Raw genomic sequence first — 22,943 nt, 5'->3', positions numbered from 1 at the left:
AAATACAATAGCTATTTTAAAAAAGAAAAAATTTCAAAATCAATAGTTAAAAGTTTCAAATTTTCAACCAAATTAAAAATAATAATTTATGATATTAAAACTTTTAAAACAAGAGAAATTAAATATCTTCCTACTTTTTGTTCCTACAGAATGAAATGGTGACATGTATAAAATTTAATGCTCATTTAATGAGATTTAATAATATTTTAGGATACTAATATGACACGGGTCATCATTTAAATGAGTAGGAGGATTGATAGGATTAAAAGGTAGGAGGATATTTAATTTCTCTTAAAACAAACACTTTCTAAATTCAAAATTTAACATAATATTATTGTTTCAGCGTATTTCTTGAACCATAGTTTTACCACATACTTTATCCATGGCTCACAACAACAATGTCAACTCCCAAGTTCAACTTATAACCAAGAAAATTAGATAAAAATTTATAAAACCCTGAAAATTACGAAAAATAAATTAAATAATTTAAATTGAATACTAATTTGATTTTAGTTCAACTTTTATACTATTATATTTATTCTAACTAGTTTTAATTAAATAAAAAAATTCACCTCTCTTTCTCTCTCTCTCTCTCTCTCTCTCTCTCTTTCTCTCTCTCTCTCTCTGTGATAACCACCACGAATACACATTTTAGGTGACCACCTTCCTCACCGTAAGGGAACAACAAAGGATATTGTAGAGGCACGTACGCTGGATGTAACTTACCAACTCGTTGAGCTAATCCAGACTTGGAATAAATAACAATATCATAAACAACACCAGTGACATCATCTCAGCAGACAATACAACCCAAAGTACCAGGAGCAAGGGGTCCATATCTCCTGTCAGGAACATTATTGAAGAGGAATACACCATATGAATCTAAACTCATAGATTCAGCCATATCCCTTGCTGTTTTAAAGGTCTGGACGTACTCATTGTGAATTCAACATGTGACTCAAAGAATTAATGACATCCACAGATAACACTACATCACTGTCAGTGCGAAAAGAACGTAATCTATTAGATACTTCATTCTCATCATCGCACATGTACAACTGTAAAAAAACGTGGCTTTACAAAATCTTCTGAACAAAAAGAGCCAACCCAGTGGAAATTTTGACTTGAAATCTTGAACACATATGGACCACGACCTCTGTTAATTTCGTCATCAACTTTTGCACCAAAAGATGTCATAGAAAACATGGAGTTATAAGCCCTTACATTATGTAGAAAGTGACCATCCTCGAAAAGTTGTGATAACACAACAGCGGGGCCGATCCTGAAAAATAAAATATTCTTTAAGGCCCGGGACGAACAAGAAAAAAAAGGCCCTTATCTTTATTATGATTTTGTATTTTATAATGAAAAAATTGGGCCCTGTGCAGCTGCCCACTTTGCCCCCCCCCCCCCCCCCCCCCCCTCTAAGACCCCCATGCACAATAGGCGGAGCAGGTGGGGGAGGAAGAACAATAGTACCAGACTTACAACCAGGGGCAAAGCCAGAAATTTTTTTCAAAAAGGTCCTTATAAATTAATTGGAATATATATATATATATATATATATATATATATATATATATATATATATATATATAAGCAAAAAAAAAAAAGATTTTTTGAGATTTTTGAGGGTGGGCCTGGGCCTACCCTGGCCCATAGGTAGCTCCGCCCTTGCTTACAACACTTTGTGTGTCACACCCCAAAACCGGAATGACGGAAACGTTCTGGGGTGGATGACGTCATGTCAAGTATCACAACATATGCAGTATAGTAATCAAAGTACAACAACCATTGCATTAATAGTAATAGTTTTACATAAGTTACAATTCATAGCAACATTAAAGTAATACAGAAACTAGTAAAGATGCAGCTCGGTACTAAACTGTCTTCAACAAAAGCTCCTAAGATGTACCTGTCTATTGCTGACCTGAGAATACAAGTTATTTTGAAAGCAAGTATCATCATTTTTATAAATGCTAGTGAGTTCATAAGTATTTAGTGTCATTTGTGTAAGTAAGCATTTTATTCAAAATAACTTTATAAAAGTAGTAGTTTAGAATCAACGGTGTATTAGAGTCATTTCCAGTAAATCCTATATTTTCTAAATAAAAGCAGTCTTCTACCAAGACTCGACAGAGTTATATATGTTTTAAAGAGTAATTTTCCTTGAAATACTATCATTACCAAAATACGGTATTTGATTTTAAAGGAAATAGGGAAATATCACTAGTAAAAACATTAGGGAAAAATAACATATGCCTCAGCAGGAAAATACTGCTGACTACGGCAAAAGAAATCATAGACTTCAGGAGAGTATCGAATAAATGATACGCCTGGCTCAGTCTAACATAAGGAAACACAGACCCCAGACGGTATCAAATGTACGATACGACTAGCAAGGTCTAAAACAAAGAAACACAGACCCCAGACAGTACCAAATGAAAGATACAGCTAGCAAGGTCTAAAACAAAGAAACGCAGACCCCAGACAGTATCAAATGAAAGATACAACTAGCAAGGTCTAAAACAAAGAGTGATCCTAAGATTGTTGTTTCCAGAATATAGTGTTAATTCTCGTTACCTTAAGGCCATGAATTATAAGGTAAACATGGAGATACTCGTAACCATACTGATTGACACTAGAGTACTTGACGCCCTGCAAGCGTCAGAATAAATATGACATTTGTCACCCCTTGGCTTGGTAGGCCGTGGAATGTAGCTAGCAGTCAGGGTGCGGGAGTGTCAGTCCCGTATAGATCTATAGATACAATGTCCGCTCTCCATACAGGAGACTCTGGTTACCAACTCGACGACGGGGAGATCCGTGTCTTGAAGATGCATCTCGTAATCTGAACTCTATTAGAGGCGCTGGAGAAATGATATAGACTCGCGTATGAACTGACTCCTATGTAATTCTCGTACTAGAAAGAGTGAATAGAGCTTCCTAACTATTCCTATAATAGTTACTAGTGTCCCTGATCTACGAGTGACGAGTGGGAGGATGCCCTTGCTACCCAAGGAACATGAACTGGCCGATGTAAACCTTTATGTCTATACATGTATACATGATATATAATTAATGATTAAACGACCTTCAGACGGATATCCGATCCCACCAGACCACATCCAAACGAGGAAAAGGAAATAGGGCGAACTAGCCTTCCTAAGTCCTTTAAACATTATTTATATAACTATACAAGTACAGGCATACATTTAACTAAGTAGAACCATTTAACGAATTAGAAGCGTTTAACGAAGTAGAAGCGTTTAACGAAGTAGAAGCATTTAACGAAGTAGTAGTATAAAAGCACAGAAGAAAACTTTGCAAAAACCTTTACACTTAAGAAAATCGTGACTTGATATCCTTTTGTAAAATAAACTTGAAGACCTTTGGAAATCCTTTGAAAACCTTTCATAAACACGTTTTGAATGTAATTTATGATAAAACAATATAAGTGAAGAAAACCTTTGTTTAAAATACTGTTGTAACTGATTTTGAAGTAAAACATACAGCGCGAGAGACAATTTGAGAAAAGATTTGAACAAGTAAAGACGTTTTGGAAAACCATTTATAGTATCATACTTGGTAAAACAACTGAAAGTGTGATAAATCCTTGTGCATGCGGGTTATTAATCACATATGATTGATATGATAACTAGCATGTTTTAACTTGTATTCCCCTCCCATAAAAGCATGTAAAAACATTTAAAAGGTTAATTCAGGGGTATGAACTCACCTGTTGTAAGTGGATCGGGTGGAGGTGCCGGTTGGGTACTCGGTGTCAAGTAAAGACTTGAACACACTTAGTGACCTATTAACATATGATGACATATGTTTACATACAATCAGTAATTATAATACTAATTAAACACGTATATGCATCCTAATGAGCGGAAAACACTTTGGTCAAGTGCTAGGAGTGTCCTGGGTAACATCTAAGGGAGTGTATGGCCTAGTTAGGGAGTTTACTCTTCAAGAGTAAACTCTTTATAGAGTTTACGGCCCTAAGACCATGTCCCCATGAGTTTACGGCCGTAAACTCATGGGTGGTGTGTCCTTGGATGCTTTAAGGTCTTATCTCACTCGTGGAATTAGGCTAGGATCAATTCTAGGGCATAGGAAGTGGTTTAGGCTCCAAATGGACCATTTTAGGGAGTTTACGGTCCATGACCACTCCTTAAGGAGTTTACGGTCTAAGAAGATGTTCTTGGGGAGTTTACTACCTTAAACACATGATTTTATGGCAGTAAACTCATTTTAGCCCATGAATCATGTTTTTAGTGCATCAAACGATGGATTACAAGGCTCTAGGCACTCATGGAAGCTTTTGGAGGTGTTTGAGGGGTAGTTTAACACTTAAATAAGTGATTATGGTCCATGAAGATGGGTTTACGGTCTAAGAATGTTCTTAGACCATAAACTCCTGTTTACTCCCCATTTGCTAAGATTTTGATGTTTTAAGTCCTTTCATGTAAGCCTCTAAGTCATAACTAAGCTCCATAAGTGGTTTGGAAGGGTTTTTGAGCATTAAACCCCATTTATGAGTGTTTACGGTCCATGAAGGTGTTCTTGGACTGTAAACTCATGTTCTTGAGGGTTTTGGGTAATTTAAACATGAATTTGCAAGCTAGATAAGATAAACAACAAGCTAGGAAGGTTAACTTACCGATTTAAAGCTCGAAATGGCGATTTTTGACCAAAACCCGTTTTGTAGAGAGAGAAAGTAGAGAGAGAGTCTAAGGTGGGGAAAAAGGTGGGAATGAAACCCACTCAACCCTTATATATGGTGGAGTTTATGGCCCGGTTGGGGTTCACCTGACACCAACCGCGAACGGGGTTTTTTTTTTCACAACTACCGTTAAACACGGCAAATTTTTAAAATTATACCACCTAAATTTTGGTTCGCTTAACGAATATTATTTAAAATATTCCAACGAGTTTAAATCCGGTCAAAAATATTTTTGGGATAATTTGGCTAATTTTTGACGTATTTAATTTCGACATTAAAACTAACGAAAATTTTTGGGTTGTCACATTGTGTACCACAGATTATCAGCCCGTGACAGATACAGAACCCTCTCATTATACCAAAGCATGGCACCACATAATTCGTAAATACAAGAACAATTGCCACAGTCGTAATACACAGGCAATACAGGAACATGCACTACAACCAAATTTCTACGTGAGCGTCTTGAAACAGAAGGAACAAAAGCAAAACCTTTCCTTCGTTTACGTGGAAAACATTGACCCAAAAATTCAACAACAATATAATAAAGAATACGATACCCACATTTGATCAGAAATCGCCAAAATATAAGCAGGAGAAGAACAGATGTTGAAGCAGAGTAGAAATCCCGATGCGCAAACAAAACCTCAATCAATCCCAAAACCTAAACCCAAATCAATCTTGAAATCAAAACCTCTCATTATTTACAAACAACAACGTACGTATAAAAATAACACGATTCCAACCTTCTATGATTAATCGTCAAAGCCTAAGCACAAGAAGAACGGATGTTGAAGCAGAACAGAAATCCCTCTGCGGAACCAAAACCCAAATCACTCCCTCTCATCAACCGATTAATAAGATGGCACCGACCCAACAGAGAATAACGATCAGACAAGGATGAGAGAAGAAACTGTAAACAGTAATAATAGTCGGTAGACGGAAGAGAGGAAAATAGTGTGGCAATTGTAGACGGGAAAACGGGACTTAGAATGAGAAAATAAAAACAACTGTGACCAATATACAAAGAAAATAAAAACAACTTTGGTCAATATACAAAGAACGTTAACTGTACAATAGATAAGACCATGAAAATTAATATAGTATATGGATATAAAATAAAAGTAAATACAAAAAAATAATTTTGTAGAATACATATGTGAATATAAATGTTTTACATGACAACCACACAAAAAATAGAAAACATATAGACTTAATCTATGATTTCTTTGTAGACTACGTAGGATCATTTCTGTAATTTTGTTAAAATTAAATAATCACAATATGTTGTCTGTTGATAAAATAATAAATGAAGTTAGCAATTAATTTCGAAAAGGAAAAACGGAATTAGTGAAGGCGGTTTCAAGTTTCAAGCCTTGAACCGCTGGTTCTGTATGTAGAATATGGTCCCTGGTTTTAGCCTTTTATAGAAATTTAGAACCAATTTAAATTTAAAATTTAAAATAAACAAATAAAAGGAAGGTGCTCAAATGAGCAGTTGGTCAGACAACCCATTTAGCTTTTCATTGACTTCTTTCGTTCCTCTCTCTATCACTCGCACACGCTTTAATTTCAGCATATAAGTGGGAGGCCTCTCCTCCCTCGTAACCTCAAAAACAACCCTATATACAAAACAACCCCACCAGGCCATTATTCTTCACATTTTTCCTCTTGTTAACTAAACATATATTCTATCCACGCTCTTCAGATTTTCAATTTGGTTATAGTTTCGGAAGCAAATGCAAAAGATGGGTACGGATGACGGAAGAACTGGGTTGCCGGAAAATTATAACCGCCATGACCATTACCACTCCGACACGGAGGTTGTAGCTGTTGACAGGAAGGCATTCAGCGGTCCGTTAAGTGGGCCGTTGAACAAAAGAGGTCACCGGAAAAGCCCTAGGTTTAATATTCCCGACGGTGCTCCGGGGAGTAGCAGCGGCAGCGTGAAGTCGAGCAATGACGACTACGTGGAAATCACTTTGGACGTCCGTGACGACTCGGTGGCGTTACACAGCCTGAAGACAGCCGATGGAGCTGACGTGGAGGATCCTGAGCTGACTTTGTTAGCTAAAGGATTGGAAAAGAGGTCGTCTTTTGGTTCGTCGGTGGTTCGAAATGCGTCGTCGAGGATCCGGCAGGTGTCTGAAGAGTTAAAACGGTTGACTTCATTCTCGAAACGGCAACCCGCCAGTCGTTTAGAGAGAACTAAATCCGCTGCAACTTATGCTCTCAAGGGACTTAAGTTTATCAGCAAGAACGACGGAGGTGCGGCGTGGATCGCCTTGGAGAAGCGGTTTGACGATCTCACCAAACCCACCAATGGTCTTCTTCCACGCTCGCTTTTCTGGGAATGCATTGGTAATTAATCAATTAATAAATCCAAAAGTCACTGCATGTTCGGATGTTCTTCATATATATTTTAAATAATTAATTAATTCTGTGTCTATTTAATTTAATATTCCAGGGATGAACCAAGATTCGAAAGAGTTCGCCGGGGAGCTTTTCGATGCATTAGTTCGAAGGAGAAACATAACGGGTGACGCGATTAACAAAGAACAATTGAAGGATTTTTGGGACCAGATTTCTGATCAGAGTTTTGATTCAAGGCTACAGACTTTCTTTGACATGTGAGGATCGGATTTATCATTTATCATTTATTTCTTCATATATTTCAGCTGGGTGGAATTCTTATTTAGAAATGTAATTAAATGCAGGGTTGATAAAGATGCAGATGGCAGGATCACTGAAGACGAAGTCAGGGAGGTATAGTATATCGATTTTGGAATATCAATACGTAAATTATTATTATTTTAAAAGGTGGCTAGTGGTAGATTAGAATATTTTGGTAGAATGATTATTCATTATTGATAACGGATACCCATGTGATGCAGATTATTAGCCTTAGTGCTTCAGCAAACAAGTTATCGAATATTCAAAAACAAGCAGACGAATACGCCGCTTTGATCATGGAAGAGTTAGACCCGGATAACCTCGGTTACATCATGGTAAGAATTAAGATTAATATGATTATAACGTAACTACATTAAGTTAAGTAGAGTTTGGTGGGAAAGTGTTATGCAATTAATAAAAAATAATTAATTAATTTAAACAGATTGAGAATTTGGAGATGTTATTGTTGCAAGCACCACAACATAACGTGAGAGGAGAAAGCCGAAACCTGAGCCAAATGTTGAGCCAAAAGCTGAAAACGACTCACAGTGGTAATCCGATAAGAAGATGGTACGAAGATTTTAGGTACTTTCTAATGGATAATTGGCAGAGATGTTGGGTGATTGTACTTTGGACAGCGGTGATGGTTGCTTTGTTTACATGGAAGTACATCCAGTACAAGGACCGAGCAGTCTATAAAGTGCTCGGTCCTTGTGTCTGTATTGCTAAAGGAGCAGCTGAGACACTTAAATTAAACATGGCGCTTATTTTGTTACCCGTTTGTCGAAACACCATCACCTGGCTTAGGAACAAGACCAAATTGGGTGTTGTCGTTCCTTTCGACGATAATCTCAATTTTCACAAAGTGAGTCTCATAATTAATAAACTTTTTATGTATATATTTTTTGTAATGACTAAAATATATATTGTTGTAGGTGATTGGGGTGGCGATTTCGATTGGAGTTGGGTTGCATGCGATTTCTCATTTAGCGTGTGATTTCCCGAGGCTAATTCACGCGACAGAGGAAGAGTATAAACCGATGGAACAGTTTTTCGGGAAGCAAGCCAAGAACTATTGGCATTTTGTGAAGGAACCAGAAGGGTATACAGGAATTATAATGGTGGTTTTGATGGCAATAGCTTTTACATTAGCAACACCATGGCTTAGACGGGGAAAGCTTAATCTACCATCGTTTTTGAAGAAACTCACGGGGTTTAATGCATTTTGGTACTCCCATCATTTGTTTGTTATTGTCTACACGTTACTAATAGTTCACGGGTTCAAACTTTATCTCACCAAGAAAACATCCAAGAAGACGGTTAGTTTTAATGTTAGATTGATTTTTGAAATTGGTAATTCCAATTTTCTTATTCAACTAAATCATGATAATGGATGCAGACATGGATGTACTTGGCTGTGCCAATCTTCCTATATGCGTGTGAGAGATTAATAAGGGCGTTTCGGTCTAGTGTGAAGCCGGTCAAGATACTTAAGGTATAATTTTACATTAATTCATGGGATTAACTTTATTACTAGTATTTTTTTCTTTTTAATTTATCTAAAGATAGTATATATATGTAACGATATTTTTGGTGTTAATTAAAGGTGGCGGTTTATCCTGGAAATGTGTTGGCAATTCATATGTCGAAGCCACAAGGCTTTAAATACAAGAGTGGGCAATACATGTTTGTCAACTGTGCTGCCGTTTCCCCATTTGAATGGTGAGTAAGAGCCTAATTCAGATTCACACTAATAAGTGATATATAAAGGGAAGGGAAGTTAATGATTAATATATACATGATGTCCACAGGCACCCGTTTTCCATCACATCTGCCCCTGGTGATGACTACCTCAGCGTGCATATACGAACTCTCGGTGATTGGACTAGGCAACTTAAAGTAGTATTTTCAGAGGTAAACTTGTCATGTCTACATTATTAAGTCCATTAAGAGTTACTTTTTTTCCTATTAATAAAAAGTTTTTTTTTTTCCGAATAATTAAAATGTCTGATTCTATGTAAATGACCATTTTACCTATCTAGTGTTGGTAATTTAGGGTCCTTTATGGCATGTGAGTTGCTTTATTATCACCTAACAGTTTTTTTTGGTCTTTGGTAGGTATGTCAACCTCCACGTAATGGAAAAAGTGGGCTCTTAAGAGCTGATTGCCAAGGAGAAAATCCAAAGTAAGCAAGTTCAACTGTTTCTAGATTTTCATTTATATATTTATATATTAAAACCGAACCATATAATATCTTAAAGTTTCCAAAGATGAGAACAAAATAGACATTCTAGTTCTTACCGTTTACTATGAAAACATACCACCTTTCTTTTGCACCTAAAGCCTCGAGTAGATCATGCAAACAAGGACATCTAACAGATTACAAAAAAAGTTGGCTTGAATTTTGGACTTTTTCAATGTGGTTCAAACATGTGATCTTTTTCAACCAAAAAAGATTCTGCCTTGACTAATATAGCAAATATTTTCCAACATTTCTCATGTATCATTTGATGGAATTTCAATTTTCACCTAAACTTTTTTTTTAACCTTTTTTAACAGTTTCCCAAGAGTTTTAATCGACGGTCCATATGGAGCACCAGCACAAGACTACAAAAAATACGACGTGGTGTTACTAGTGGGGTTAGGAATAGGAGCAACCCCTATGATCAGTATTGTGAAAGATATTGTGAATAACATGAAAGCCAAAGAAGAGGAAGAGAGTGCCTTGGAAAGAGGTAGCAGTGACACTGGCAAACTACAAAAGAATAAATCAGGGCCAACAAGTGCGAATAACTTCAAAACAACGAGAGCATACTTTTATTGGGTGACTAGGGAACAGGGTTCGTTTGATTGGTTTAAAGGTGTTATGAATGAGGCTGCTGAAATGGACAAAAATGGTGTCATTGAGATGCATAATTATTGCACAAGTGTTTATGAGGAAGGTGATGCGAGGTCTGCTCTAATCACTATGCTTCAGTCACTTAATCATGCCAAAAATGGTGTCGATGTTGTCTCAGGGACTCGTGTTAAGTCTCATTTTGCTAAACCCAATTGGCGCAACGTGTATAAACGCATCGCTCTTAATCACACGGGTTCCAGAATAGGTCAGTTCTCTATCCCTCTGTTAATTCAATTTCATTGTTCTCTTTAAGTTAACATCATATCTTTTATGCCTTTTTGTCAAATAAGGAAAATAAATTCAAACTAGAGACTATTTTCTGTAATGAGTGCTAAATATAAACTCTGTGGCTATCTTTGTCAATACTCACTAAAGGTGGCCTTTGAATAATTTGCACCAAATGAAACCTAAAAAACGCGTTATATTTTTTGGACCAAAGTCTTTTTCATACTATAGTCTATATCCTAATAGGACTAAAGAAAATGATACCGCGGGACCATAAAAAAGCTAAAATACAACCTTTAAAGTGGCTGGGGGTTAGTTTAATGCTAATGGAGATTGATTAACGTTTAGTGCTAATAAACAAATCTTATTAACGCAATTGACAAAGAAAGGTGCATCGTGCCAAAAAAAGTAGGAATACAAAATGGTGAAAAAACAGGGTGTTTAAACCGTGTAGTAGTAATAATAAATTAATAATAATAATAATATTGATATTATCATATTATAGACTTGCTTTCACTTGTTGTAATTCTATATTCCACTATAGAATGTTGTAAGAATAGATTATATAGTTTATAATATCATATATGATTGAACAACAAGTTGTTGTGATGGGATCATGTCAAGTGAGATTTTTTTTTAAACGTTTGTCTCATTAAATCCGCAGGGGTATTCTATTGTGGAGCACCGGCACCAACAAAAGAGCTGAAACAATTAGCTTTAGATTTCTCACACAAGACGTCAACCAAATTTGACTTTCACAAAGAGAATTTCTAAGAAAATTTTCTTTTTTTGGCTATCAAAACCACCTTCTAGAATCATCTCTTATCTGTACAGGGAACTAAAGATCAACGCCGATATATAGTTTAAGATAATGTATTTTTTTTCTTTTTAATATTTTTTTAATTTAATATAAGAGCTGTAAAAGGATAATGCAAGGAGTATAGCGACACCACCACCCATGATTGTTGTGGCTGCCAGCAAAGGTAGTAGTGGGAGGAAATTTTTTATAAATGGAAAAAAAATCACCATCAAGCTCTTGGGAGGATTAAAGAAGAAAGATTCTATAGAAATGGCGTGTCATCATTTCATCATGGTGGTTGGCTTGTCGTCATAAATTAAATTTTGTTTCTTTAATTTTATTTTTTGTTGTTAAGAAATGTTTATGATGTAATATAGGTTGTGCGTGACAGGGAATAAAAATAGATACCAGCTAAGATGTATATATTTCTTTCCATTTTCAGAATTTGTTGGTTGTTGGAGACTTTTTTTTGTTTCCATTAGATTAGTCACATATATATGTGACACGGCTCTTTAGATGTTCATTGTAGTTTACAATGTACATCGTTGATATTAAGCGGAACAAAATAGCATGTATAATTTTGAAATGGACCCCACATAAGTTAAAAAAATAGACGTGCAAAGTAAATCAATTTTTTTAAGGCTAATAAGTCATGCACATGGCAGCAAATCATCAGGAGAGCCCAGTGGAAATATCCTTTTTGACTTCTGAGGGGAGCGAATTATTGTGATTTTAAAAATCTTAATAAGCCAGATTGGTTAGATAAAAAGGGTTTGTAAAATTATAAAAATGACGCAAGAGATTGGTTAAAAAGTATATTGTTGTTAATGATTATATATCAAAGTAATTTAAATCCTCAAAAGAATCTGTTAATCTTGTACCTCACATTCGTAGGTGATAATATCTTTGAAGGTCATAATCTTGTGTGGAATACAACCCCTAAAGAGAAATGAACAGGTAAGTGCTAAGATAATGCGTTAGGTAACAAGCATTAGCCATTTTCCACCAAACAAGAAAGTAGCTACCCTTTTAAAATTTCTGCAAGTAAGGATTGATCTAATTCATTTGCTTATTTTTGACTCGAAAAGTTCAACCATTTCGTCTAAGACCACCACTTGACATTCAAAAAAAGAAAAAAAAACATTACTACTACTATACACAATTCCCATATGGAGGTTGGGTAAGGGAAGGTTACATGTACACATTTGAGTTTTATGTTCTCCTTTATATGGACGGAAAGCTCTCAGCGAGCCAGAGCTCTTGACCAATAGTTGAAGGTGGTTTGCCCACCCGTCAATCCCAATGTTTTTTTTTTTTTTTTTGACCTCCAATTTTGAAGTTCCCGTAATTTTAGCTTATTTTCAGTTTTAATTGTAAAATCACATGGTTTCCATGATTTCTTTAAAGACAAATGACATAAAAGACATTAAGTTTACATAGAATTTCAATTTTGACACTGTTTTTTTTCCTCAATTAAGTCATTAAGTTTACAATTTTGTTACAAATTTAACTAATCAACCAGTTTCTTTTACGTGATTCATGTTTCTCACTTGTTGACTAGACAAAAAGTTTATGTAGCTTCCACATATGATCCTAGTTGGCCAAAATTTGGCTTAAACTGAATCCTTACGTAGATCTGTATTCACTTTTCCTTATTTCTTCTTTAACTTTTTTTCTCAGAGCATCACGATTTTGTGCAAAGGCTTCTCAAGACCACTTAAATAGTTTATCATCACATGTGGTTTAAGCAAGACAAGGAAGGTTTCCTTTAGGATATGTTACAGTGGACAACCTTCCTTGTCTTGCTTACACCACTCTGGATGATGAACCACTTGAGCAACCTTGGAAAGCCATCACACGAAATCGTGATGCTCTGAAAGAAGAAAAGAAAAAGAAATAAGGGAAAGTGAGTACAGATATACATAAGGATTCAGTTTAACCCAAATTTTTGCCAACTAGGATCATATGTGGAAGCCACACAAACTTTTTGCCTAGTCAGCAAGTAAGAAACATGAAACACATAAAGCAAACCGGTTGTTTGGTTAACTTTGCAATAAAATTGTAAACTTAATGACTTAATTGAAAAGAAAACACGTCAAAATCAAAATTTTGTGTAAAACTTGGTGTCTGTTTTTTTGCAACTCACCCTTTCCTTAAATGACCATATTGATTAGCCATTTAATTTGGGCATATTTTTGTCTGTTGTATTTTAAAATTTGGGCAATACCCGACAAATTTAAATTCACTGTATATAGAGGGTTCTATTTAATCTTTTGAGATTATCTTGGAAATGAATAAAATTATCTCTTGTGAAACCATACACACTATTGTATTGTTTGCTTTCGTTCCTTTGTCACTTCAGCCATCTTTCAACATTCAACATAACACCACTGTAATTCAGTTAATTCATAATTTCTAAAATATATAATCTTGGAATGTTTTTCCTGTTTTCTTCTTTTTTAAGCGGGACAAAGAGTAAAAAGGTGTACTCCACTTTAGACATCCATGTGGAATAACAAGACCAAGGTGACATACTCTAGCAATAAGTCCTCTCTTGCAGAAGATGCAGGATTTTGACTGGAAATTAGTGATCATTCTTTTATTGTTGTGGCTCATTTTTTCTACAGTCCAAACCCCTACTTATTCAACTCCTACACTTAAATGGTTACTGTTTTCTTCTATCTTTTAAGATTCTATTGTCTTAATATTTATCACAAGAAAACTAAAATTAATATACTAACTAATCATTCTTATAATCGGCTCACGCCTGAATAACCACCCAAGATACTTTAAGGTTAATGTTCTCATAGGTATCAACAGTAAAATTAAATTCTTGACTCTTGACCACTTTCAGTTGAGTAATCCAACACCAGACTAGTTTAAAACTTAAACTCTAAACTCTTTAAGTACTTTTAATATAGCATTTAAAAACTAGACTGGTTTTCAAAACAATCACCGAATTCAAATACTTCCAACGACTAACATGACAGAGATATTGATTTAGTTTTGCAGTTTCTATTCATTTAAATTCAGGTTCACAAAATGTAAAGCATGGACTATTTTTAAGATTTATTAGGGAATTAAGAACACTTACTTGAAAAGAAGAGCAATGTAGATTTATCTGTATTTCCTTCTGACCCTTTGGAAGTTGGGTCTCATTGGCTGGCTTAAATTTGTTCCCATATCTGAAGTTTGAGTTGGACCAAATGGGATAAGAGGCTTCTTTGTCAACATGCATGCATCACTTGGGGAACTACTTGAGGTGATGATTGGTGAAGAAACTTTAGCTTTTAGCTTTCTTGGTATTTCTAGTCTTTCTAGTATCCTTGAAGTTTTTTCATCCAGTGGCTTATTACTCTCAATTGGTGTAGAAGCCAACTGATCCAACTTTGGTTTGGAAACACAAGTGGAAGAATTGATATTAGGAATTTCATTGACAATTAGTTGCTCCCACTCTTCTGTTATACGTGCTGTGATTTTATCTTGTCCGGATTTCAAATCCATCTGTGAGATTTCCATTTCTTTTTTCTCTTCAAAGGCTATCATACCCTTTGATTGCTTTGAAGATCCAGGCTCAGATAAAGATTCTCCTTGAGTTGATTTAAGTTCATGAGGTGACTCTTCTGATTTGGTAGGCAATGACCTGGATATATATATAGCCAGGTGTCATGAGTCATGGACTTGATGAAATCCAAGCAAAACTTGATGCTAAAAGGAGAAGATATCTAGTTATTTACCCAAAATGCAAGCTTTCTTTCACAAGCATGTTTAGTTTTTGATGAAATCCCCTTTCGTGTAGGATGGGATTGTAGTCGCGTACTTCAATCTGAGCAAAATAATAGAATATAAAAATGTCAAAAGAATAAAAAAATCCAACTAATTTTGAGACAGATTGGTACTGTATGAGCTAATAATCAAAGAAAGATCTAACCTCAAGCAAAGAGGCTTTTATGGAATCTTTGATATCCTTAGCTTCTGTAGAGTCGAATGATTGGCTAACATCAGGGATAGGTGTCACTTCTTCTGATCCTGCGAGCCTCTGTAGAGTCACAAAAAATAAGAGAAACCATTAAGAAAGAGACAGCTTATTGATCATTTAGATTGGTGATATTTGAGACCATTGGTTAAAATTCCCATTTCGTGTAGACTACAGTTAGTAGAAGGAAGCGGGACCCACCCTGAGCAGCATCACTCCATTATCTGAAGGCAGAAGTATGTAATAACACTTGAATGGTGTTTCTCTCATTGTATCTGTGTTACATCTGGATGAGCAAACCAATCCCTGATCTAGAAAATGTAGGGCACTGCAAAGTCCTTGGAATACTGCAAAATCATATCCAAAGATAAAATTTTCAGAAATTTTATTACCATTTAGAAGATTCGTATAAGAATTTCAAAAACATGAACCAGAAAAGGCAGACATTCAATGACCTTGGTTGTTTAACTCTGTCTGGTCAATATCATCCAGTTCATTGGAAGAAGATGGAACAACAACAAAGGGAGTCCCTACAATCAACCCTGTGATAAAACACCAACAAGTGGAACATTTTTATATAAAGACTTTCATGAAAGGAAAGAATGTTGCTATTACTGAAAGTAGATTGGCTTAAGTGAAAGTAAGACAAGTGAACTATGTATAATCTTTGGCAACCAATGTGATGGTAATAGTTAAGAAACATGATGTAAAGTCTAAACTACTTGAATGGAATTTAAATGAAAGTACATTGTCATAATTGAAAGTAGGATGCCTAAATGATCAAAAGTTGATATGACATTGAAGGATAAATGAAAGTACCTTCGCTTAAAGACTTTAAGTTGGTTCTATCAATGATATTGAAGTCAATTGGTGTGGTGATATGCTGCAACTTTGTGTAGTAATGAAAGGAGGGCATGAACAGGACTGTTTGCTCACCAACCTTGAGAGAGTTTACAGTTGAATCAAGTGTGTCAAGCTCATTGCCAGTGACTGGACAACAAGTGGACTTCACCATTTTGTTTCTATGTTCATCATCCAATGGATAGCCATGACACCTGCATGACTGATATGTGGTATTTTGTTATTTAGAGTAAAGTTGATTTGTATATAGAAGAAAAGAATATAAAAGATTATATAAAGATATAATACTTGGCAGGGTTCAAAGTCATCAATGATGTGAGTGAAAGATGGAAAGAGATTGCAGCATATTTGGTTTAAAGAGCCTAGAATGTTTCTTTTGAATTTGAGACGGGCTTGGAGTTGTTCTGTTTCATCCCTTAAATCCTGTAGCCATTGTTTCACCAGAGAGCACAAAACCTTTGCATCTGCAAAAGTGTTCTGTAAAAGCACTTGCTACACAATTCCCTTTCATTTGATACTCTTTACCTCATTTTTACATATATGAACATTTAATATGGCTAATGGTGTAATGTAACACAGCCACATACTTATAGTGTCTATTATCATTTCAAAGGAAGTGTTCCTGTTACATTCTTGGATGATATTATGTACACTAGAAGAAAAGTACCTGGAAGATGATTATGGAATGAACAATTCTCAAGATCACATATATTCTTGATGAAGTTGTTTATGCTTTCTGAAAGAGCACCAACACCGCTTGACACTTTCTCCAACAATATAAAGTCCACTGATATACATTTGTCTGCTGCTTCCTATAAGGAAGTGATGCAACAATCAGCATTTAGAACTAAGAAGTCAAAACTGATTATATTGGAAAGCCAGTAGCAAGTGAAATGCGAGAAAGAAGAGGTTGTTGAAATTCTTCACCATTAGAGTCTTCTTTATCACAGAGTCTAAATTTTCAAGTAGACATGAACTAATAACAATCACTTTTCTTCCGACATCTTCGTTGTCACCTCCCCATGAGTATAGAACTTTGTCACTGAGGACACTTGCAAGGTGGACATCTAATGGTAAAGAAGACGAATAAATTTACAAAAGAGGTAAAGAAGCTATAAAGCAACACAATGGATACAGAATGAATATCCTAGAAAGTTATCTGCATTCAATAACACAAAAATTCCATTACCACAACATGAGACAGCTATACAATTGTTGAGTTCTGGCAAGAAGGCATCATGAGGCAAGTTGTTAACAGCATGATGAAAATCACGGAGACTGAAATTTCCACTTGGCCTGTATGCTACCTTCATCTGCTATGAGCCAAAGAACATAATAGAAATAACAAAGAACAGGCGTAAGAAGAATTCAGATTGCAGATTGCAGTACAAGTCACAAGAATAATTAAATACTGACATTAAGTTGTTGTCTGATCAATATGAAAACAAGTATGACCTGCCTGCTAAACAAAAAATGTCAAAGCGTGTCTCTTATTTCGAAACAGATGAAGCCCATCCTCTTTGCATACATTTTAAATACTTTTGAACGATTTAAGTTAATAGCTCCTATTGATTCAGTTCATATGTTCAGATTAAATACTATAACAAGTAGTACCTAGCATTTTAAATTCTAAAACCTTAACTGCATCAGTTTGAACATTATTCGCATTTTCATCACACTCATGTTAATTTTTCACTTGATGAAGTTAAACAAAGCTATCTTATCAATAGCAGAACATAAACGGCCTACAATTCTTTTGGACCGATAAGTTGAAGTACGAATAATCACATACCTCCGTGGAACAGGACACTCGATTTTTGAAGACATAGCAAAGCCCGATCTTATCAAGTAGTGATTTCGACTTTGAGATCGATCTGTGACCTCCAGTACTTGAAATTGCGTAGAAATTCGCTAGCTGCAGTAATGACTGGCAAACAACGAGTTTCTTAAATGATTTAGTAACATATATCAAGACGATTTACGAATTCTTCTTAAACAAATGTAGTTCTATAGATCGAATTCGATGTTCGGAGAAGATTCATTAATCGATATAAATATTTATAAATTAATTGATCCATGCCTGCTTTAGATCGCGAAGTAACGGAGGCGATAACGTCCGCAAATCCAGTACGAAGCACAGCATCACCATTATTCTCTCTCACATTCAGTGACAAGTCTGCATACTTTCAGGTTTGAAGTTTGGCGCAATTTTCTCCCTTTATCTTCTTCCGCCTCTATAATGAACTTCCGTCACGGAAAGTAAAATACTTTAAAATGCATACGATACGAGTTTATAATCATTGTATAAGAGTTATTTTCAATAAATAGAAAATGACAAAAAATAATCATTTACACTAATTACATTATAAAAATAGTCAAAAAACCGAAGTTGCAAAAATAACCATGAATTTCGCAGATGGATAGTTTCATCTGCGAAATGGGCTTTCCATCTGCGAATGTACAAGCAGCTAAAGCACAACTGTTCTTTAGCTGCTTGTACATTCGCAGGTGGTTTATTTATTTTTTTTCTCTATATATATTGAAATTGTAGGGTAAAATCGCAGATGGAATAGCCCCATCCGCGATTACTCTGATTCCATCTGCGAAATTGCGGTTATTTTTTAATTTTTTTAATTTTATTATTTTTATTTTTTTTTAGTTTGACTATGAAATCAATTGGTTGGTAGATCAGTTATATCTAAACGTACATCACCAACATCAACATAATGCCCGTAAACATGTTTTTTTTCCATTTTTTGACTTGAATTTTTTTTCTTTTTAGTTTTATCTACCACACGTCTATTCATAACTTTAACTTCTTGTTCGGCAACATTATTTCGTAGTCAAACCAATTGATTTCATAGTCAAACTAAAAAAAAATTAAAAAATAACCGCAATTTCGCAGATGGAATCAGAGTAAATCGCAGATGGGGCTATTCCATCTGCGATTTTACCCTACAATTTCAATATATATATAGAAAAAAAATAAACCACCTGCGAATGTACAAGCAGCTAAAGCACAGTTGTGCTTTAGCTGCTTGTACATTCGCAAATGGAAAGCCCATTTCGCAGATGAGACTATTCCATCTGTGAAATTCATGGTTATTTTTGCAACTTAAGTTTTTTTGGCTATTTTTATAATGTAATTAGTGTTAATGACTATTTTTGTCATTTTCTCATAAATCAAACTCTTTAAATAATCATGTCTACAAACTTATAACATACATGGTTGATTTTATAAGTATGTTAGTTTAAGATATAAAAGGGCGAAATTCCGAAATTCATGAAACTAATCAATTTCAAACGGTTTTTTTAAGTGTAGAGATTTGTTTTCCCTATTTTCAACTAAAACTCGTTATTTATATATGAAATGTTCATTTTTTTTTTTTTCAATGGAATGTATTATTTTATGCATAATATTTCATTAATTATGCTTATTTAATATTTCTTTTAGATTTTAAAAAACTATTTTTATCTTAAAATTCTAGAATTGTTCTTAAAATTTCATATATATTTTCGAACTCTGAAATTTTAATCTGACATCTGAAATGTCGGTCCAAAATCCGAAATACAAGTTTTAAATATGTTTTTTGTCAAAAAAATATATTTTTGTTAAATCTAAAATTCTCCATTTCAGAATTGGTGGTTGTTTTACCCAAAAAAAAAACAATTTGGTTATTTAATTACACGCTACATCTATAAAATAACTAACAATATATTTATTTGCATAGATGTGTTAGACCCGAGGGTGTACACGTCTTTCATCATTTAATTTTTATGTGTTACGTCAGTTTTCCCTTCGGTCGTCTTTCGCTCTTTAAAACCCAAGACATTGTCATTTTTGATCTCCTTTCATTTTTTTTATTTTTTATTTTTAAAAAATATATTATAATACTATTTTTATAGGAAATTAAAAACTATAAATTTTAATATATTTTAATAGCTTTTTAGTATATATGTAACTTAATAAAAATAGAAAAAAAAGAAATGAAAATTACTATTAAATGGTTATAGCCAATATATATATATATATATATATATATATATATATATATATATATATATATATATATTTATTGGCTATAACCATTTAATAGTAATTTTCATTTCTTTTTTTTCTATTTTTATTAAGTTACATATATACTGTGAGAGAAAGAGAGAAAGTTAGGTTCAAATGCTTCTAGCAATTATTGTGTGCATGAATGCACCAATAGGAATTTAGGAAATAATAAATCATTAAATAAATTAAAAAAAGGTATAATGGTAATTAGTATATCTAATTATGGTAAAAAATAATTCATTTAATCTCTCCTTAATTAGTTAAACCCTACAAAACCAACATCCCTAACCCTAAAACCCCCCATTCCGAACCACCCATAAAATCTACCCATGACCAATTCATGAACCCTACAATTCGTTAACCCACCAAAGAGGACATAAAATCCTAAGGAAGACCTGATGCTTCTTTCACTGTTGATTGTGCCTCCAACAGTGCACGACTGCTACTTCTACGACTTCCTTCCCCAACTACGGCGCCCTGATATCTCTTGTTTCAACTGTTGCAATCCATTCCCTAAACTTATTGTTTCGACTATTGTCCTGTGCGTTTTTGAACCAACAAAGATCAATTTCTGTTCATTGATCTATCATTCCATGAAATCGTTTATCGCTAATCGAGTCATCTGTCATCAAAATCGATTCTAATCTTATTAATTGATTTTGTGTTTGAACTAAATCAATCCGTTGAACAGAAATCGGGGTCAAATTCGAATCTTGAATCGTGTTTGGTATTGATTGAAATAGAAGGAATTAGTTGGATGTGGTTGTCTTAATTCACATCAGGTTTGTGATTGACTGATTCTGAGCGAAAGGTCAAGGAATCGGGTCTACACTCATGATCTATTGACTAGTTGTGAATCACTCACAATTGCTTTTAAGAACGACTCGGATTTGTAACTCAATCGGGATGATTTGAGCAGATATTCCTGCGAGTCAACCATAAAAGTCAAAATTTGTTTAAAAGTCAAACCTGCGAACGTTCATTTACTTTGAAGGTGGGTAAAGTATTCACTGGATTTGGCAGGCTATAAATCTAGGTAATTGCTCTTCATCTATGTTTTTCAATAACACCATGAAATTTGGGGGAATTTTTAAACCTAAAGATGGGGAAAAACATGATACTAGTATGCTGTTTTTTTCAACTATATTGCATGTTTTGCGATTTTGAAATGTGGGATTGTTTTGTTATTGGATTTTGATTGCATTATATGTCCCTTAAAGATGTATTTATGTTCATTTGCTTACTCTATTCTTACTCATTCTATTACAATTTTGGATGCATTGTTGGTTATGTTTGAATTTAACAGGTGCAATACCAGTATTAAATGAAGTAATGGGTGTTGCTAGAGGAGCAACAGTAATATAACTTGTTTGTTTTACCAAATGAATGTTAACCTGAAAATTCTTTCAGAATAAGGGCAATATTCTTTTAGAATAAAGAGGGCTTTAGTTTGAAGAAGGCTATTATTCTTTCAGAATGAAGAAGGGAAATATTCTTCACTTGTAATCCAACAAATTGATCATACCTAAACAACCAAAAAAGGCAGGGAAGCTTTAAGTTTATTCTTTTACAATGATTGTTTTCTAAGAATGAACTCGAATTTTATTCTTTATTTTTTTCATATCACTATGCAAACACAAGTGTATCACTACAAATTACTTGGCAATCCCTGCTAGATGATCCCTGATGTCTTGCAGATACTTTAGGCAGATTCGTTTCTAATGCCCCTTATCATTGTAGTAAAAGAAAGTGGCCTTTTGGGATCATAGGTGCGAGGAATGTCAGAACTGGACTTGGCCTTTGGGCCACTACTAGATGATCCGACATGGGCCTTGCCCTCCCAGTTTTGCTTGGGACAAACTTTCCTTTTCTTCCCTTTTCCTTGACCAACGGCCAGAATGGAAGTACTATCAGGATTAGGGTTTGAGTTCTTATCCTTCATTCCTTCCTCAACAGTCTGCAGTAGGTTGTGCAATTGAGCCAATCTAGTCTCACTGTTGTTCAAATGATAGGTAAGGATGAACTGATCATAAAAAATTGGTAAGGATTTTAAGATTATGTCAATAGCCAACTCCTTATCAAAATACACATGAGAGAAACCGGCAAACGTGAGATCAGTGTGTACATTTAAAGAAGAGCTCCACCCGAGCCCATCCAGTTGCTTTCTCCCTACTACATATATTCTTCATTGTATGCATGTTCCATTGAGGCTGCGACTGCTCATCCCTCCTTACTCACCTAAAGGAGTTGTCCTGGCTATGGTTTATGGTACCATTGTCATCGGATGAAAAATTCGTGAGGTAATAGCAAGATCAATTCTGACCATGTTGACTAACGGTGATCAGGTTCTGCGGCTCTATCCATTCTTTTTATTTTCTCTAGGATAGTTCATCTTAAGTTCATTTTAGTCTTGTCTTACTTGAGGACAAGTAAGGTTTAAGCTTGGGGTGATTTGATAGTTAGTTTTGTTTACTTCTTTTTATAGTTTATTTTAGCATATTTCATTCATAATTTAGATAATTTCCATGCATATTTTCCCTTTTGTTATTTGATGACTATTTCGGGTACTTTCGAATCTTGTGAGCATAATTGCAGGTTTTCGGGTCTAGCGGAGCGGGAGTGTTCGGGACGTATGGGAAGCGATGAGATTTGGTAGACAAAAATGATGTTAGGCTTGGTGATTGTGGAGATTATGCATGAAGCGAGCTTGATGGTTA

At 34.8% G+C, this 22,943-nt stretch overlaps 2 protein-coding genes across 2 annotated transcripts; one reads left to right on the top strand and one right to left on the bottom strand.

The window, feature by feature from the left end:
• Positions 1-6,284: 6,284 nt before the first annotated feature.
• Positions 6,285-11,773, top strand: LOC111910489 (respiratory burst oxidase homolog protein C). The gene is made up of 12 exons (XM_023906329.3): positions 6,285-7,093; positions 7,200-7,362; positions 7,450-7,498; positions 7,627-7,740; positions 7,848-8,270; positions 8,341-8,724; positions 8,805-8,900; positions 9,012-9,127; positions 9,217-9,319; positions 9,524-9,591; positions 9,966-10,510; positions 11,195-11,773. Exons 1-12 carry the CDS (start codon positions 6,472-6,474, stop codon positions 11,302-11,304), a joined length of 2,793 nt encoding a protein of 930 aa, XP_023762097.1. The 5' UTR covers positions 6,285-6,471; the 3' UTR covers positions 11,305-11,773.
• A 2,516-nt stretch (positions 11,774-14,289) lies between these two features.
• On the bottom strand, positions 14,290-18,465 carry LOC111910780 (uncharacterized). The gene is made up of 12 exons (XM_023906602.3): positions 18,247-18,465; positions 17,959-18,093; positions 17,356-17,479; positions 17,094-17,233; positions 16,834-16,978; positions 16,455-16,630; positions 16,125-16,368; positions 15,761-15,847; positions 15,507-15,652; positions 15,261-15,368; positions 15,067-15,155; positions 14,290-14,972 (listed from the first exon to the last, which is right to left on the bottom strand). The coding sequence occupies exons 1-12, from the start codon at positions 18,313-18,315 to the stop codon at positions 14,447-14,449; spliced, it is 1,989 nt and encodes a 662-aa protein (XP_023762370.1). The 5' UTR covers positions 18,316-18,465; the 3' UTR covers positions 14,290-14,446.
• Between the last annotated feature and the right edge of the window lie 4,478 nt (positions 18,466-22,943).

Source organism: Lactuca sativa, chromosome 1 (genome assembly GCF_002870075.4).
Source record: "Lactuca sativa cultivar Salinas chromosome 1, Lsat_Salinas_v11, whole genome shotgun sequence".
Classification (NCBI taxonomy): domain Eukaryota; kingdom Viridiplantae; phylum Streptophyta; class Magnoliopsida; order Asterales; family Asteraceae; genus Lactuca; species Lactuca sativa.
Note: the sequence above shows the minus strand (reverse complement) of the source record. Positions and strands in the feature narration are given on the sequence as shown.

Bases quoted from the DNA above. Each gene is read 5' to 3' on its own strand.
- LOC111910489 (XM_023906329.3), top strand. From the start codon at position 6,472: ATGCAAAAGATGGGTACGGATGACGGAAGAACTGGGTTGCCGGAAAAT. The intron at 7,094-7,199 runs GTAATTAATCAA...TTAATATTCCAG, and splicing joins GCTTTTCTGGGAATGCATTG to GGATGAACCAAGATTCGAAA. The intron at 8,901-9,011 runs GTATAATTTTAC...TGTTAATTAAAG, and splicing joins AGCCGGTCAAGATACTTAAG to GTGGCGGTTTATCCTGGAAA.
- LOC111910780 (XM_023906602.3), bottom strand. From the start codon at position 18,315: ATGGTGATGCTGTGCTTCGTACTGGATTTGCGGACGTTATCGCCTCCG. The intron at 15,848-16,124 runs GTACTTTCATTT...GTTTTATCACAG, and splicing joins CTTAAAGTCTTTAAGCGAAG to GGTTGATTGTAGGGACTCCC. The intron at 15,156-15,260 runs GTTAGATCTTTC...TATTTTGCTCAG, and splicing joins TAAAAGCCTCTTTGCTTGAG to ATTGAAGTACGCGACTACAA.